General features: G+C 35.4%; 1 protein-coding gene across 2 annotated transcripts; it reads right to left on the bottom strand.

Annotated features, from left to right (window-relative positions):
* Positions 1-1,459: 1,459 nt before the first annotated feature.
* Positions 1,460-5,261, bottom strand: LOC130996251 (protein TIFY 9-like). 2 transcript variants are annotated; one of them, XM_057921757.1, is made up of 7 exons: positions 4,919-5,208; positions 4,714-4,849; positions 4,529-4,628; positions 4,333-4,441; positions 4,182-4,239; positions 2,241-2,287; positions 1,460-2,025 (listed from the first exon to the last, which is right to left on the bottom strand). In XM_057921757.1, exons 1-6 carry the CDS (start codon positions 5,028-5,030, stop codon positions 2,257-2,259), a joined length of 546 nt encoding a protein of 181 aa, XP_057777740.1. In that variant the 5' UTR covers positions 5,031-5,208; the 3' UTR covers positions 1,460-2,025; positions 2,241-2,256. The 2 variants fall into 2 exon arrangements, with proteins under 2 accessions (XP_057777740.1, XP_057777741.1); XM_057921758.1 differs by lacking the exon at positions 2,241-2,287 and having other exon boundaries at positions 4,919-5,261.
* Positions 5,262-13,860: the final 8,599 nt, after the last annotated feature.

The raw sequence follows: 13,860 nt of genomic DNA, 5'->3' as shown, positions 1-13,860 counted from the left end.
AGGATTTTACAATTTAATACACCAAATTAATAAGTTGTCCAATTTTAACACAATTTTAATTTCCGGTGACCGGGAAATCTGACTTGTCGATTACATGTCAACTACTTATCCAACGTGGCATTGAAGAAGAAAAAACGGTGTCGTCTCAGCCCACTGTTTAAGCCCCCTTTATCTCTTTTTTCTCTCTCCATCTCAAATCATGTTTTCTCTCTCTCTCAATATCCTTAAAGAGCGGAAAACCCCACTTATCTGACCTCCTCATCCCCCATCGCAGCCGGCGGAGGAGAGACTGAGGGCGGCGGCGGCGACGCGGTGGCTTGAAATTGGGGATCTTGCTCTATGTGTTATTATGTGTGAGTTCAGGGAGATAGAGGGGAAGGGACAGAGACGTCGGTGGTGGCCGAGGGAGGCGATGCCGCCGAGAATCGATGGTGGACTGCGAATCGATAGGAAGAATGCGAGGTTTCCTGGTCGCAAGGATCCCGACCACTAATTTTCGAGGTATGGAGCTCAAATCTGTTGTGGATGGCACGCGGAGGAGGTCCGATTGATTGTGGCGGAATGGATTCAGAGATTTTCACCGTTTTTTTTACAAAGATGGTAATAGATTTAGGAGAGAGAGAGAGAGAGGCGATCGAGAACTTCAAATTACCCAGATTTTTCCAGATTGGTGGAAGATTCTCGTCGATTTGGAGAGAATGGCCGGTGGTGGAGAGAATGGCTCCCTTTTTTTGCGATGAACAATAGTTGGAGAAGAACAAACTTACCGGCGAACGGAGTGGCGCGTGCCGGAGAGACACGTAGGCGCCACGTCAGATTTTAATTTGGGGGGGGGGGGGAATGAAAAATATGTCAAAATTGAACAACTTCTTAAATTGGTGTATTAAAATGTAAAATTCTAACTTCGCGTCAAATATGGATTTTCGATAAAGTTTGTGTATTTTGGTGCAATTTTCCCTAATTATTACTTTATTTAGAAATGTGTCAAAATTCGTGGGACGGCTCAAAAAGAAATACGTGTCAAGATTCGTGGGACGGAGGGAGTAATAAATTTCCAAAATAAATTTTAATAAATATATTATTCAATTCTAATTATTTTTTTCGTTACTTTATTAAAAATAATCATTTTATAGAAATAATTTTATTATAATTTATTATTTACACCATATACTCTATCAATTTTATGTCTATTTAATTTTCTCTCTCTAACTCACAATTCTTTCTCTAATTTATAAGCTTAATTATTCAAATATTTTAAGTCTTAACAATTATAAATTTTTGAAACATTATATCTTATAAACTCTTAAAATATATTATAAGCTTTTGAATAAGCTTAGCCAATTAAACACATTCTAAATTGAGTTAGCTCTTTGAAACAAATTGTGCTACCAATAAAATTCAAAATTGGTAATATACCCTTTACTCACGCCACCACTAATCTATAATACCGAAGTACCTATTGAACAAGAATAAGAGAAGCACATGCCTCAAAATCTTGATACATTAAATCTTCCACAGTTGAATGGGTCAACAATTAGGTGCTTGGTCAAAGTTTGGCTTTTCTTTCGGTCATAGGCAAACATAGCACACAAAAAAGTCAACTGCAAGCAACTTCTCTACACATACAAATACAATAATAATATTATATTCAGCTAGGCCAACTAATTTAATAATAATAGTACAATAATGAAATAGTGGTCGTAGCATTCCACATTATCCACGCGACTAAAATGCGAAACTGCAGCCATCAATTTGACGCAGAAAAAAGCAGCTGACCGCGAAACTGCGACGAAAGAAGGTACTGTATTAAAAAGAAAAAAATATTAAAACCTAATCCAGTACTGAAAACGTGCTTCTTGCCGTTCCAACCACCAAAGATTCCCCATGAAGATAATTCATGTCCTTTTCTGATATAATAACGTAATTAGCATAAATAATTATGTTTTTTCAACATATTATTTCTTCTCCTTCATTTTTTTTGTCCCACTTCCACAGCTATCTTAGTATGGGGACACCGTAATCAGCCTGCAATCAAATTCAAAACCGCGTTAACATTTGACGCACGTGTTTCACTTATTTTTATAATAATTCAGTACGAATTTAGAGTTGCAATTTTGTGGTATTTTCAGTGATATTAATTTTGTCAAGTTTTATGTAGAAAAATAGAAATCCTTATGCATGTGCCAAAGGTGTTTGTTATTCTCAGAAAAATTAATCAAGAAATAAAGAGAATTATCGACCTTAGTTTTTGCACGATTATGTTATTACGTCTTCATTAATGTCAACCCTGAAAAAATTTAGGGGGGTGTATTCGTTGTGGATTTCCACAGACTTTAAAAAGTCCATGGAATTTAAATTCCATGGAATTCACATAGATTCCAGACGACTTTCAAAGAATTCGTGGTTGGATTTCACCCCGATTTTCACTGATTTTCGAAGAATTTAGGGGATAATTCTGGAATTGAAATCCATGATGCCAACGCCCGCTGAGTCCCAGCACCGCTGGAAACCCAGCGACCGCTGGGAATCCAGCGAGCGCTGGAAACCAAAAAGGCATCATGGAAACCCAGTGTTGAGCAATGCATTGGGCACCAAAACGGCACAGCAGCTGAGAGGTGAGGGGTGCGCCGGGGCGGTCCCGGAGGAGTCGGGGAGAGGAGAGATGGTGCGGCGCTCACACTGCGTTGGGGGACTGTGGGCCTGCGGCGGCGGCAGCGGCAACGGCGTGGCGAGAGACACGGAGCGCGTAGAGAGAGAGAGGCAGAGAATTCAGACTCGCTCGAATCCAACATATGCTGGAATCCAGCATATGCTGGACTCTCTCAACGGTGGCTGAGTTCCAGCGCTCACTGGCTTCTTGGCCGCGGGCGCTGGATCTCAGCGCTCGCTTAAAATTTCATGGATTTCAATTCTCGTGGTTCTTGGCCGGATTTCGTCGTGTGTATTTTTTGGATGAAATCCATGAAAGTCATTCCAGATTTTAAGTCAATGGAATAACGAATACACCTAGATTTGTATGGATTTTAAAAAGTCTGAAACGAATACACCCAGCTTTATATGGACTTTTAAAAGTCTTAAACGAATACACCCAGATTTCTGCAGACTTTTAAAAGTCTGGAACGAATACACCCAGACTTTTAAAATCCATAGAAATCTATTAAAATCCACAACGAATACACCCCCCTTAAATTCAAACTTAAATATCGATTAAAGCTGATCCGAAAGAAAAAAAAGGAATAATAGGCTTAAATAATTGCACATTAATCAGCCAGACAGCGGTAAGTCGGCAACATGAGGGGGAAATAATTTGACTGTTTAAAAATATTTTTGGATAATTGAACAAATAATTTTAAAGATGTGCGATGATGGACTTAAATTAAAGATATTTAACTTTAAAAGTTAATTAACAACTATACCACTAACAATATTGCTCATTTTAGGCAGCATCGTAAAATTTAATGCTGAATTAAATCACATGGCTAATTAATTATAAACCCCTCAAAAAAATAGCGCCCCGAAAAAACAGATCGCGCCTCAAAAAATGGGGTGGCATATAGGTACTCCTTCCCGCCCAACCTACAATATTGCACTTTAATTTTTAATTTTTTCATTTATAATAATATTTTCTAAAAATAGCACGTGATCACTATACACGTGTTGATCCTTATACACTTTACACTCTCAACACAATTTTCTTAATTTTTGTGTCTATTTATATTGTGTCAATGTAAGTGAAACAAAGGAAGTAGTTTCGTATCATTTTTATATTGCATTTATTACAGTAGAAAATTTGGAGACAATTTTATCTTAAATCTCATCAATATCTTATCCTGAAAAATTATTGAAAATGAAACTATATAAGTAAACTTCTTAATATGTCATATTTATTATTTAATGATTAGCAAATTAAAAAGTTAAATAAGAATATATTATTTGTATATAAGTGAAAAACAATAGTACTACTTTTTATAGAAATAAGTCTATATATTTGAGACATACACGGAAAATGAAAACAAGCTATATAAATAGAACGAAAAGAATATAAAATGATTATCTAAAAAAGAAACAAATAAAATCAAATGAAATAATTTAAATAATAATACGATTAGAGTCAAATGTGAAGAGAGGCACTATTTAAAAAAGAGTTACTTAACGAAAAAAAATAATCATCCAATACGAACCTTTCCTTTCGCTTCTCCAGAAACCTTTGCAGAGAATTTTTCCTTGATATGGGTAAATCTACATATATGTATATATCCGAAAATTATTTATTATAACTGAAAAAAAAAAACCTCTAAAAATAAATTGAGTAAAACGAAATATTAAAGCAACCTCCATTGAGAGATTCAAGCAAATTTCTTTCAGTGTGAGAGTTGGATTCCAAGTTTTCGGCCGATTTTGGAGGTAGTATTTCATCAGCAACTTTGAGAATATCTTGTGCCTGTTGAAATATTATTAAATGAATCGATAAATATATATAACTAAAATAAATTTGCAGATTGATTTGCGTGAAGAAGGAAACACGAACCTTGCGTGCAGAGACGTCAAATACAGAAACCACTCCGTTGTAGAAAATGGTCATTGGAGCTGTATTTTCAGCATTCTCATAATCACCCCCACACCGCAGGCTACGTACCAATACACAGTAAATAAAAACCCAAATTAGTTGAGCCAAATTAATGCAAACAAAGTAGGAAGAAAAACGATGAGTACCTAAGTTTCGGATCGCAAAGTGGCGATTGGGGAGAAGGAACTGCAACAGCTGATGATCTCTTCGATCCCAAACCGCCATTCCCAATCACGCTCTTCACCACCTCCGGATTCATCTTCGTTATAACACCTTGCATATCTGCATATACATATAATTAATTTATATACAACACTAGAGAGAGAGATATATATATATATATACACGAACCGCGAAAACTGCGTCTGCGCTGAAAAACGGGGGCCGCAGTCGGAGGAGGGAGGACAGTAGATCCTTTCTCCATGCCGAAAAAATCAAGCTCGAGAGATGAAGATTTGGCCATGGCTTCAATTTTGGGTGTGAGTCACGTTTGATTTAGATGCGATAGAGAGAGGAGATGAGGACAAGGAGAGGTGATGAGATAGTGATTCATTCATATAATGGTGTATGCTTTAGATGTTCATATCCATATTTATATATATAAAGATGTATTGATATTTGAGACGGTCGGCCAGAATATTGAATACTCTCTCTCTACACTATTAAATGAAGGGCACGAGGAAAATGAGATTTCAAACTAAGTACTTTTTGAAGTATTGATAGGACTACTTTTATTTAATTTTATTCTACTCTAGTTGATGGCTTCGTCTCCACCCTTTAATTCTGGGCAACTCCCCTCTTCTTTTTTCCCACTACAATACCAACAACAAAAACCACATGACTTCTTTATTTTTATTGTTATTTGGGGAAAACTGATTCATGTGTTTTATTACGAAATTCGCCCACCGCCGATTTTCCCAACTTGAAATAATAAAACAAAATAATTCTCTTTTCTTTTATGAAAATTGTGGTGTGCTGCACGACCTTGAGAAAATACTTAAAAGATGTATTTTGAGTTGATAAAAAATTTCACCTACAACGTTATATATTAGCTAGGTAACTAAGGATTGAATTTTTTGTAAATACTGCATTTGAATATTTACTACTCTCTCGTCTACAAAGTGTGGCATAATTGCCTTATTGGGCATTTATGATAAGTATATCATTTTTTTTGCGACATAGTATTACTTTAAACTCTATCTTTATAATTAAACCTTACAAGCACTATTTATTTAACAAAAAATACCCATAATTTATATTCAATCACCTATTTATTTATTTATTATTGTATAATATGATGTGACTTTTTCTTTACTAAAAAATATGTATTACTACTTTATAGTATCAATTTTTTTGTGCCCCAGTTATCGTGAATTTTATAGTATAAAGAAGTTGAAAGAAGCATAGTGATTTTGTGGGGTGAGGACTTGACAGTTGTTTGTCGTGTGCCACACTTTGAAGCAATTTCCGATTTTGAAGGAGTCGTCCAAACTCCAAAAACATCTTTTTAATTATTTTCCACATTTTACTTCTTTTTTTAGCTTTAAATATATAGTTCTGTTTCAAAATATCCGCTCTCTCTTCGTACTACTTCCAGCACATCGTGAATTGGGTTATATAGTTCTGTGTCACATACTCCCTCCGTCCTATGAAATATGACACACTTTTTTTCGACATGAAAATTAAGAAATTGGTATTTTGTGTGTTAAGTGTGGTAGGTGAAAAAGTGAAAATGTGAATAAAGAATAAATTTTTTGCCATTTTTAGAAACGTGTCATGCTTCGTGGGACAGACCAAAAAGGAAATTATGTCATGTTTCGTGGGACGGAGGGAGTATATTTTTATTACAAATACTCATGTGCAACCGGTTGCACGTGCAACTGGTTTCCAGAATAACACTACTTTATTCGAGAAATAACACTTAGAGCATCCATATTGGTGTTACATGATAGCTTACTTTATGAGGGGGGACCACATGGTGTAAAGAGGCTGCATTGGGGTTACATGATAGCTTATATGATTTTTTTAGTTTTGATTTTTATGCTTTTCACGTAAATTTAATGGCTCAAATTTAAATAACACATTTTACTAATAATTAAAATTCCATTAAAATAAAAACCTAAAAATTACATAAAAAAATTAAAAACATAATTAAAATTACATAAATTAAAATCCTAGTCTAGATAAGCCTACGACGCTTGAGCATTTCTTGGACCATGTGCTCGTGGGCCATCCTTTGTGCATCGCTCATATGCGATGCATCCAGACTGAGGAGTTGCATATCGAACTCCCTCTTTTTGAGCTCGTTCTTTTTGGCATACTCGGTGGTGATTTTTTAAAGTTCTGGTCGGACCGCTCCTATGCCTCTTTGTACTCCGATGATTGCTCGGAGCTTGACGCCTTCCCCTTCCCCTTCGCTTTCGCTGCCCTCGCCGCCGCCTTTGCCGCCTTGCTCCCAATCGGTCGGGCGGACGAGATCTTCTCGCCGACACTGAGGTGGTGAAGGCGCCTTCCTCTGTAGTCTTTGTCCTCTTGGAGGAATGCACGTCTCCCTCGAGGTACATCGACTTGAACTTGTGATTGTGCCGGAGAATTTTCCACGCGTTCCAGTAGTTGAAGGAGGCCTTATTTGCTGTCCGACTTTTAAAGAGGATTTGGGCCTTGTCCCGGAGCATATCGTCAGAATGGCCGGATGGCCACCGGGTGCGCGTCTCCACCAAAATACTCTCCAAGAACCGCACATCTTGGGCCACTCGCGTCCAGTGCCCTTGAATCTGGCGGTGGTTGAGGTTGGCGTCGATGAGGGGGTAGACACGAGCGACAATCCTCTTCCAATATTTGTGCCCTTTCTGATTTGCCCCACGGATGGCGTCGTTTGTCTCTTCCGTCCAAATTTGGATGATGAGGTCCGTCTCCTCCGGGGTGTAGGTGTGACGGACAGTCTTTCCTCCGTCATCCTCGTCCTCCTCCTTCTCCGCCACCGGCGCCTGCCTGTCATGCTGGATCTTGTGGGCGATTTCCTTCCTTCAGCTATCTTTCTTCGGTTTGGCGGCACTATGGGCTGCCAAAGGCATCTCCTTGCCGGATGGAGGAGCATCCCCCAAGTTACATCCCGACAAATCGGGATGATAGTCGTCGGATAGATCGGGGCGCCAATTTAGGTCATAGTAATTTGGGTTGTGTGCATCCATGGAGGGTGTAGAGAGAGGAAGAAAAGAATAAGTGAGGAAGATGAAGAAGGTGAAGGAAGAAAGTGAGGAAGAAGAAGAAGAAGAAGAAGAAGAAGAGAAAAAAAAAAGAAGAAAAAAAAATAAAATTGAACGGTAAAAAAAAAGCACGAGAATCGAGGCAATCAAATTCAAAATTCAATTTTTTTTAATCGCGCGTGTAGCCCTCGTGTAACTTAGGGCTGCATCGCCTTACACGATGCGAGCCTTACATGACTAGGCCGCTATCGTGTAGGCGATGCAGATACTCTTAAACATTTCCGAATAACACTATTTCAACATACAAATGACACTTGAAGATCTTCAAGTGTCATTTGTATGTTCAAGTAGTGTCATTCAGAAATCAGTTGCACGGGAGAGTGCCTCTATTTTTATTCATTCTTCTATTTTTATAGAGTAACATAAATTCTTTATATACATACATATATCAAAACATCACGTATTGATTTAATTTTTAATTATTGACATACAAATACACCAACTTTGGACCAATTCTGTTTTTTAATATTAATTTTAAAAAGTGTCAAAAAATACATCAACTTATTGATTGTATTAATTTTAACAAGAATTCTATTTTCGGTCAATTTGAAGCTTACTTAACATATTGAAGTGCTAATGTAGATAAATCGGATTGTAGTAATTTTAACATGAATTCGAATTGCCGAATTATATAAGACATTTATTTTGGTTCTTCTCGAATTGTATTTTGGTTCTTCTCGAATCGTGTTCAAATTATTGCAATCAATAAGTTGGTGTATTTTTTTTGACAATTTTTAAAATTCATGTTAAAAATTTGAATTGGTCCAAAGTTAGTATTTATTCGCCAATAATCTTTTTTTTTTTAAATGATAAGATAGATAATTGTATGATGACCAAAATGGTATATGATGTAAATAATAAATTATGTTGAAATATTTGTTATATATTCACTATTTTTGGAGGTGAGCTGTTAAAATTTGAGTGAGTATTAATTAATTACTTTTCCATATTATTGAGACTTTAGATTGCGTGCAATTTGAGCGACATTCTTAAATGAGGGTTCACGACTACTTTAATTGCTGCTCTTTATAGGCACTGTTGCCAATAGAGCTAGAGGGCGTCTCAGGTTCATTATGTCAATTTTCTACATTTATAAAATTTTTCTCTAGCAAAATAACTATTCCTCCAATCCACGATAAATTATGCTAATACGATATGAGAAATTAAAGTAATTAAAACAAGGAAACTAAAAAAATTAAACATATGCTGGCAAGTTTTTTGTTTTCTTCAAGGGTCTCCTTAAGTTTTGAGAATGATGTATAGGTTATTAGGTTATATCTAATTGTATATTTTACACTTCTTTCAATAGTTCAACTGATTTTCATTGATGTTTTATTAATGTTTTAAACATATTCTTTTTGGTAATGTACACATTTTTGTTTGACATTGTAATTTACATAGTAAAATAAGAAGTTATACAAGTGTATTATCTTTGAATTCTCCGAATCATTTAGGGTGTGTTTTATTTGGTTGATAAATTTATCATGAAAAATATGAGATAATAAAAAATTCTTCTTTTAAATGTCTTTTTTTTTTTTTCCCCTCATGTCCTACAAAAGATAATTTTACCCTTTTTCATTCTTCATTTTCACTTCAATTAAGGAGAAATAATATTATCACATCATTTTGCTCCTTCCGTCCACAAAATGTTGTCCTAATTTGTCATTTTGGTCCGTTCACAAAAAATTATCCGAATCTATTTTTAGTAATAAATTGTGGATTTCTTTCTCTACTCACTAACATGTGAACATCATTCTCCACTCACTATTTTTTTTCACTTTTCTTCATTTGTGGGCCCCTTATGACACAATTTTTCTTAAAACTCGTGTCTCCCTCCCTTGGGACAATATTTCGTGGACGGAACGAGTATAAATTTTATTTAAGTTTTTTATATTATTTTATTTTCTTTTTTATCTAAATTTTTATTAATTTATTTACATATATTTTTTTAATTATAATAGTTTTTAGTGGAATTAAGGAGAAAGAAATTATTCATTTTTAATTATAATACTCCCTCCGTCCACCAATTAAAGGCCTATATGAAAAAACACGGGTTTTAAGAAAAAGTGTATTTTTATTAGTTGAGTGGAGAAAGGGTCCCACTTTTTAAGAAAAAGTGTATTTTTATTAGTTAAGTGGAGAAATGGTCCCACTTTTTTGTAAAGAATCTTTGACTTTTTTGATTAAATAATGAATAAAAACTTACCAAAAATAGGTAGGCCTTGTTTTTGTGGACGGACCAAAAAGGCAAGTAGGCCTTGAATTGGTGGACGGAGGGAGTAGTTTTTAATGAATAATTTCTTTCTCCTTAATTCCACTAAAAACTATTATAATTAAAAAAATATATGTAAATAAATTAATAAAAATTTAGATAAAAAAGAAAATAAAATAATATAAAAAACTTAAATAAAATTTATACTCGTTCCGTCCACGAAATATTGTCCCAAGGGAGGGAGACACGAGTTTTAAGAAAAATTGTGTCATAAGGGGCCCACAAATGAAGAAAAGTGGAAAAAAATAGTGAGTGGAGAATGATGTTCACATGTTAGTGAGTAGAGAAAGAAATCCACGGTCGATTGATCAGACCAACAATACACTCCGTAAGTGCTTAACTGGTGCACTACAAACCGAACCGTGTGCTTGCCGGGTGCACACAACCGTTCCACTGAAGATTCCACTCTTCAGTACCAACACGTCACTCGCGCTGGATTTCTCACTCCTAGCACGACCTTGCACTTGGATCTCACGGAGTCAGAGTACCTTCTGGAACTCCTTTACCACTCAAACACTTGATTCTATCTCTCGAAAGAAGGTTTGAAAACTTCCCAACTAAACTTCAAAGAACAAGTTCTTTGGAGCAAGTTTGACCTAGGCTTCTGGGTAAACAGATATTTGCCTAAGGTCTAAGAGAATGTGTGTAATCAGCAGTGACTGATTTTGGCTTTGGAATTCTCTTCTTCGATTCAAGCTTTGGGGAGGTTAAGCTTTGGGCTGAGTAGCAATTTTGGTAGAGCTTCAGCTTATGTCGTTGAATCGGTGAAGATTGAAGTGATCCTTGAGCACTACTTATAGGAGAGATCTTGAATAGATCCGTTGGCGGAGAACGTCTTCAAGATTTCTTCCGTTGGAGAGCTTTTTGAATTTGGGCTGAGGCTTCAATCTTCGAGGTTCCTTGTTTGGTGGGAACGGCTATGTTGAAGAGCAGGAGATGCGACGTCTCTGATAAAGTAGCCACCAAATAGGAATGACCTCTGCAGAGAGGGATGATCCTGAGATCTCTGCATTTAATGCGGCTGTACTATGTGAGTACGTGGCTTCCTTTTGAACGTTGGAAGTTCAATCCGAGGAAGAATGTTTAACTGATACTTGTCTTTAGTATCAGTCCGCTGAGTCCACGTGGCACGCATTAAGTAATCAGTTCCGAACTGATTCTTCAACTGATACTTCAGTTGGTAACTTCAGTCTTCAGTCTTCAGAACCGCAAACTAAACTAGAAACGAACTCTAACACTCGAGTTCAAACTGTTCTAGTCTATTACATATTAAACCTAAGGATTTTGGTATCATCAAAACAAAACAAGATATTCCATGGGGTTCCCAACAGCTACCAATGGAAAATTGTGTCTCATCTTAAATTCAGGTGATTGGATTTGCACCAATGGAAACCATAAACTTTCTACACAATAGAAGGATAGATTTGCTTATTTTTATATAGTAAATGGAGTCCCTTTTTCCATTCTATCCTATTCACTGGTACTGATCATTCATACCGAAAGCGGTTTTCTTGGCTTTTTTGTGTCAGCTCATGATCTAGACGAGTCGCACATACACCCTAGTACATGTTCCTCGACGCTGAGGGCACCCCCGAAGAGTGGGGGATTTCGTGACATTTCAAATGGGCTGTTTTGTATTTCTAATAAGTTGTTTAATAGTTGGCATGTTGAGTCATATACATAATGGGCTGGTTTAGATTGATCCTAATCGGATTTTTTTTATTTAATATTTATATAGTCAACTCATAGATAAAATATCAAATCATTGATTTGCACAAAATCCATTTTTTCATTCAACTGCTACAAGATCAACAATTCCATAAGCTCGGGCTTCTGTTGCTGACATAAAAACATTTCTTTCCATATCTTCAGATACAATCCATAAAGGTTTGCCCATCCTTTGTACATAAACATTTGTGAGGGTTTCACGTAGTTTCAGCAGTTCTTCCGCTTCTAAGATAAATTCTCCCGTTTGTGCTTCGAAAGAGCGGGGTGGCGGGATGAAAGAAAAAGAAAATAAAGGGATCAGGGGGCTTTATGATCGGAGAAAGAGAAGGGGCATGGTTGGTGTGTCACTGGGTCGGTGAGGGAACCTACCTTTGCCTCAATAATTCTCTTTCAATTTAAAATAAATATTTGAATGTAAAAGTGTCAAAAAGGCACTAATAAAGTAAGTGTCAGAATCACTAATAAAGTAGAAATAAGCAGCTGAGAATGAGTTGGACCCACAAAATGTGAATTTGTGGTGAGAAATAATTCAAGGTTATTAGCTCATGGGCTTAAGAAGAGAGCCAAAATTTATTCTCCTATGAATGAAATTATGTTTACTTATTTGATATATGTGGCAGTAATAATGAATTTATATATTCTTTAAAAGACGTTGCGAATGTAAACTTTGTACTAGTCATTGTACGGATATATCTTTTTAAAATTCCTCGAACAACTCAATAATCCTAATAAAATGAAATAAGATTACAATATTGTATTAGAGCACCCACATAGATTGACTCGATGAGGTGACTCTAGTCAGCCGAGTGGATAAGTCGACCGATGCGAAGGCGAAGGACTCGATGGGATGAGTCAAGCTCGTTCTCCCTTATAAATGACATCTGTTATACACGCACCTAAATTATAAAAAAAAGTAATAATAAAAAACTTCACACCTGATACCAACGACATCCATTGAAGAAAAAAAGAGAGAAAAAGAAAAGAGAAAGAAGCGTACCAGTGGATTGAAGAGAAAAATAGATTATAGTTAATAAATGATATATTAATGGGCCTATAGTTAGGGCTATGTTAAATTTTGAAATGATCCATTTTATTCATTATGATTAATTTTTTAAAATTATTTTAATTACTAAAATTTTCAATTTTCTAAATTAGTGTAATTTACGAATTAAAATAAAAATAAAAAATTCTAAATCTCAAAACTAAACTAATTTTATTTAAGTATTGTCTTATTTAAATTTGTGTCATTTAAATTAAATAAAAAATCAGAAACTCAAAACTAATTAATATGAGCCAACATGATGAGTCAAGTCAATCCAGCATTTGACTCATAAGTGGTCTCGGAGCATGAACGAGTCAAGTATTGACTTAACAAATGAAGATGCCCTTATATCAAGTTAGAAATAGTTGAGTGGTACAACCGACTAATTTAAAGTCCTCTTGAAGAGGATATGTAAATTATTTTAGTTCATGCTGAAGGACAAAATTGGAATTGAAAGACCTAGTTAAAATTAAGTATTTTTCTTGATCAGTGGATCGAGTATTTTTTTTGTGAGGTATTTTATATTAAAATTAAGTATTTTTCTTGATCAGTGGATCGAGTATTTTTTTTTGATGAGGTGTTTTATATGAATTGAGGTATTTTATATTAAAATTAAGTATTTTTCTTGATCAGTGGATCGAGTATTTTTTTTTTTTTTTATGAGGTGTTTTATATGAATTAATCGATTTATCCGAAAAAATTTCGAAGAGATTATCCTACACTATTTTCGAAGAGATTATCCTACACTTAAATAGTGTCGCTTGAAATATTATGGCTTAGATCTAAGAAACATTTGGTAAGTTTTGATATCTTATATCCACTTGCAACAAATTAAAGGTGAAAATCTCTGAAAGACCAAGTAAAGGGTGTAAAACATAATTGATAGAAAACACAATTGGCCTCTCTGCTGCATTTGCTATTAGGCAGATGGACATCTTTCAATTTACAGATGACAGATAACATAACTTTTGGGCTGTTAATGTTC

This window comes from Salvia miltiorrhiza, chromosome 7 (assembly GCF_028751815.1).
Source record: "Salvia miltiorrhiza cultivar Shanhuang (shh) chromosome 7, IMPLAD_Smil_shh, whole genome shotgun sequence".
NCBI classification, from domain to species: domain Eukaryota; kingdom Viridiplantae; phylum Streptophyta; class Magnoliopsida; order Lamiales; family Lamiaceae; genus Salvia; species Salvia miltiorrhiza.
This window is presented reverse-complemented; position numbering and strand designations above follow the sequence as displayed.

Coding starts and splice junctions, on each gene's coding strand:
- LOC130996251 (XM_057921757.1), bottom strand. CDS start 5,030: ATGGCCAAATCTTCATCTCTCGAGCTTGATTTTTTCGGCATGGAGAAA. Junction 4,850..4,918: donor GCGCAGACGCAGTTTTCGCG/GTTCGTGTATAT, acceptor ATGTATATGCAG/ATATGCAAGGTGTTATAACG. Junction 4,442..4,528: donor TTGACGTCTCTGCACGCAAG/GTTCGTGTTTCC, acceptor ATATTTCAACAG/GCACAAGATATTCTCAAAGT.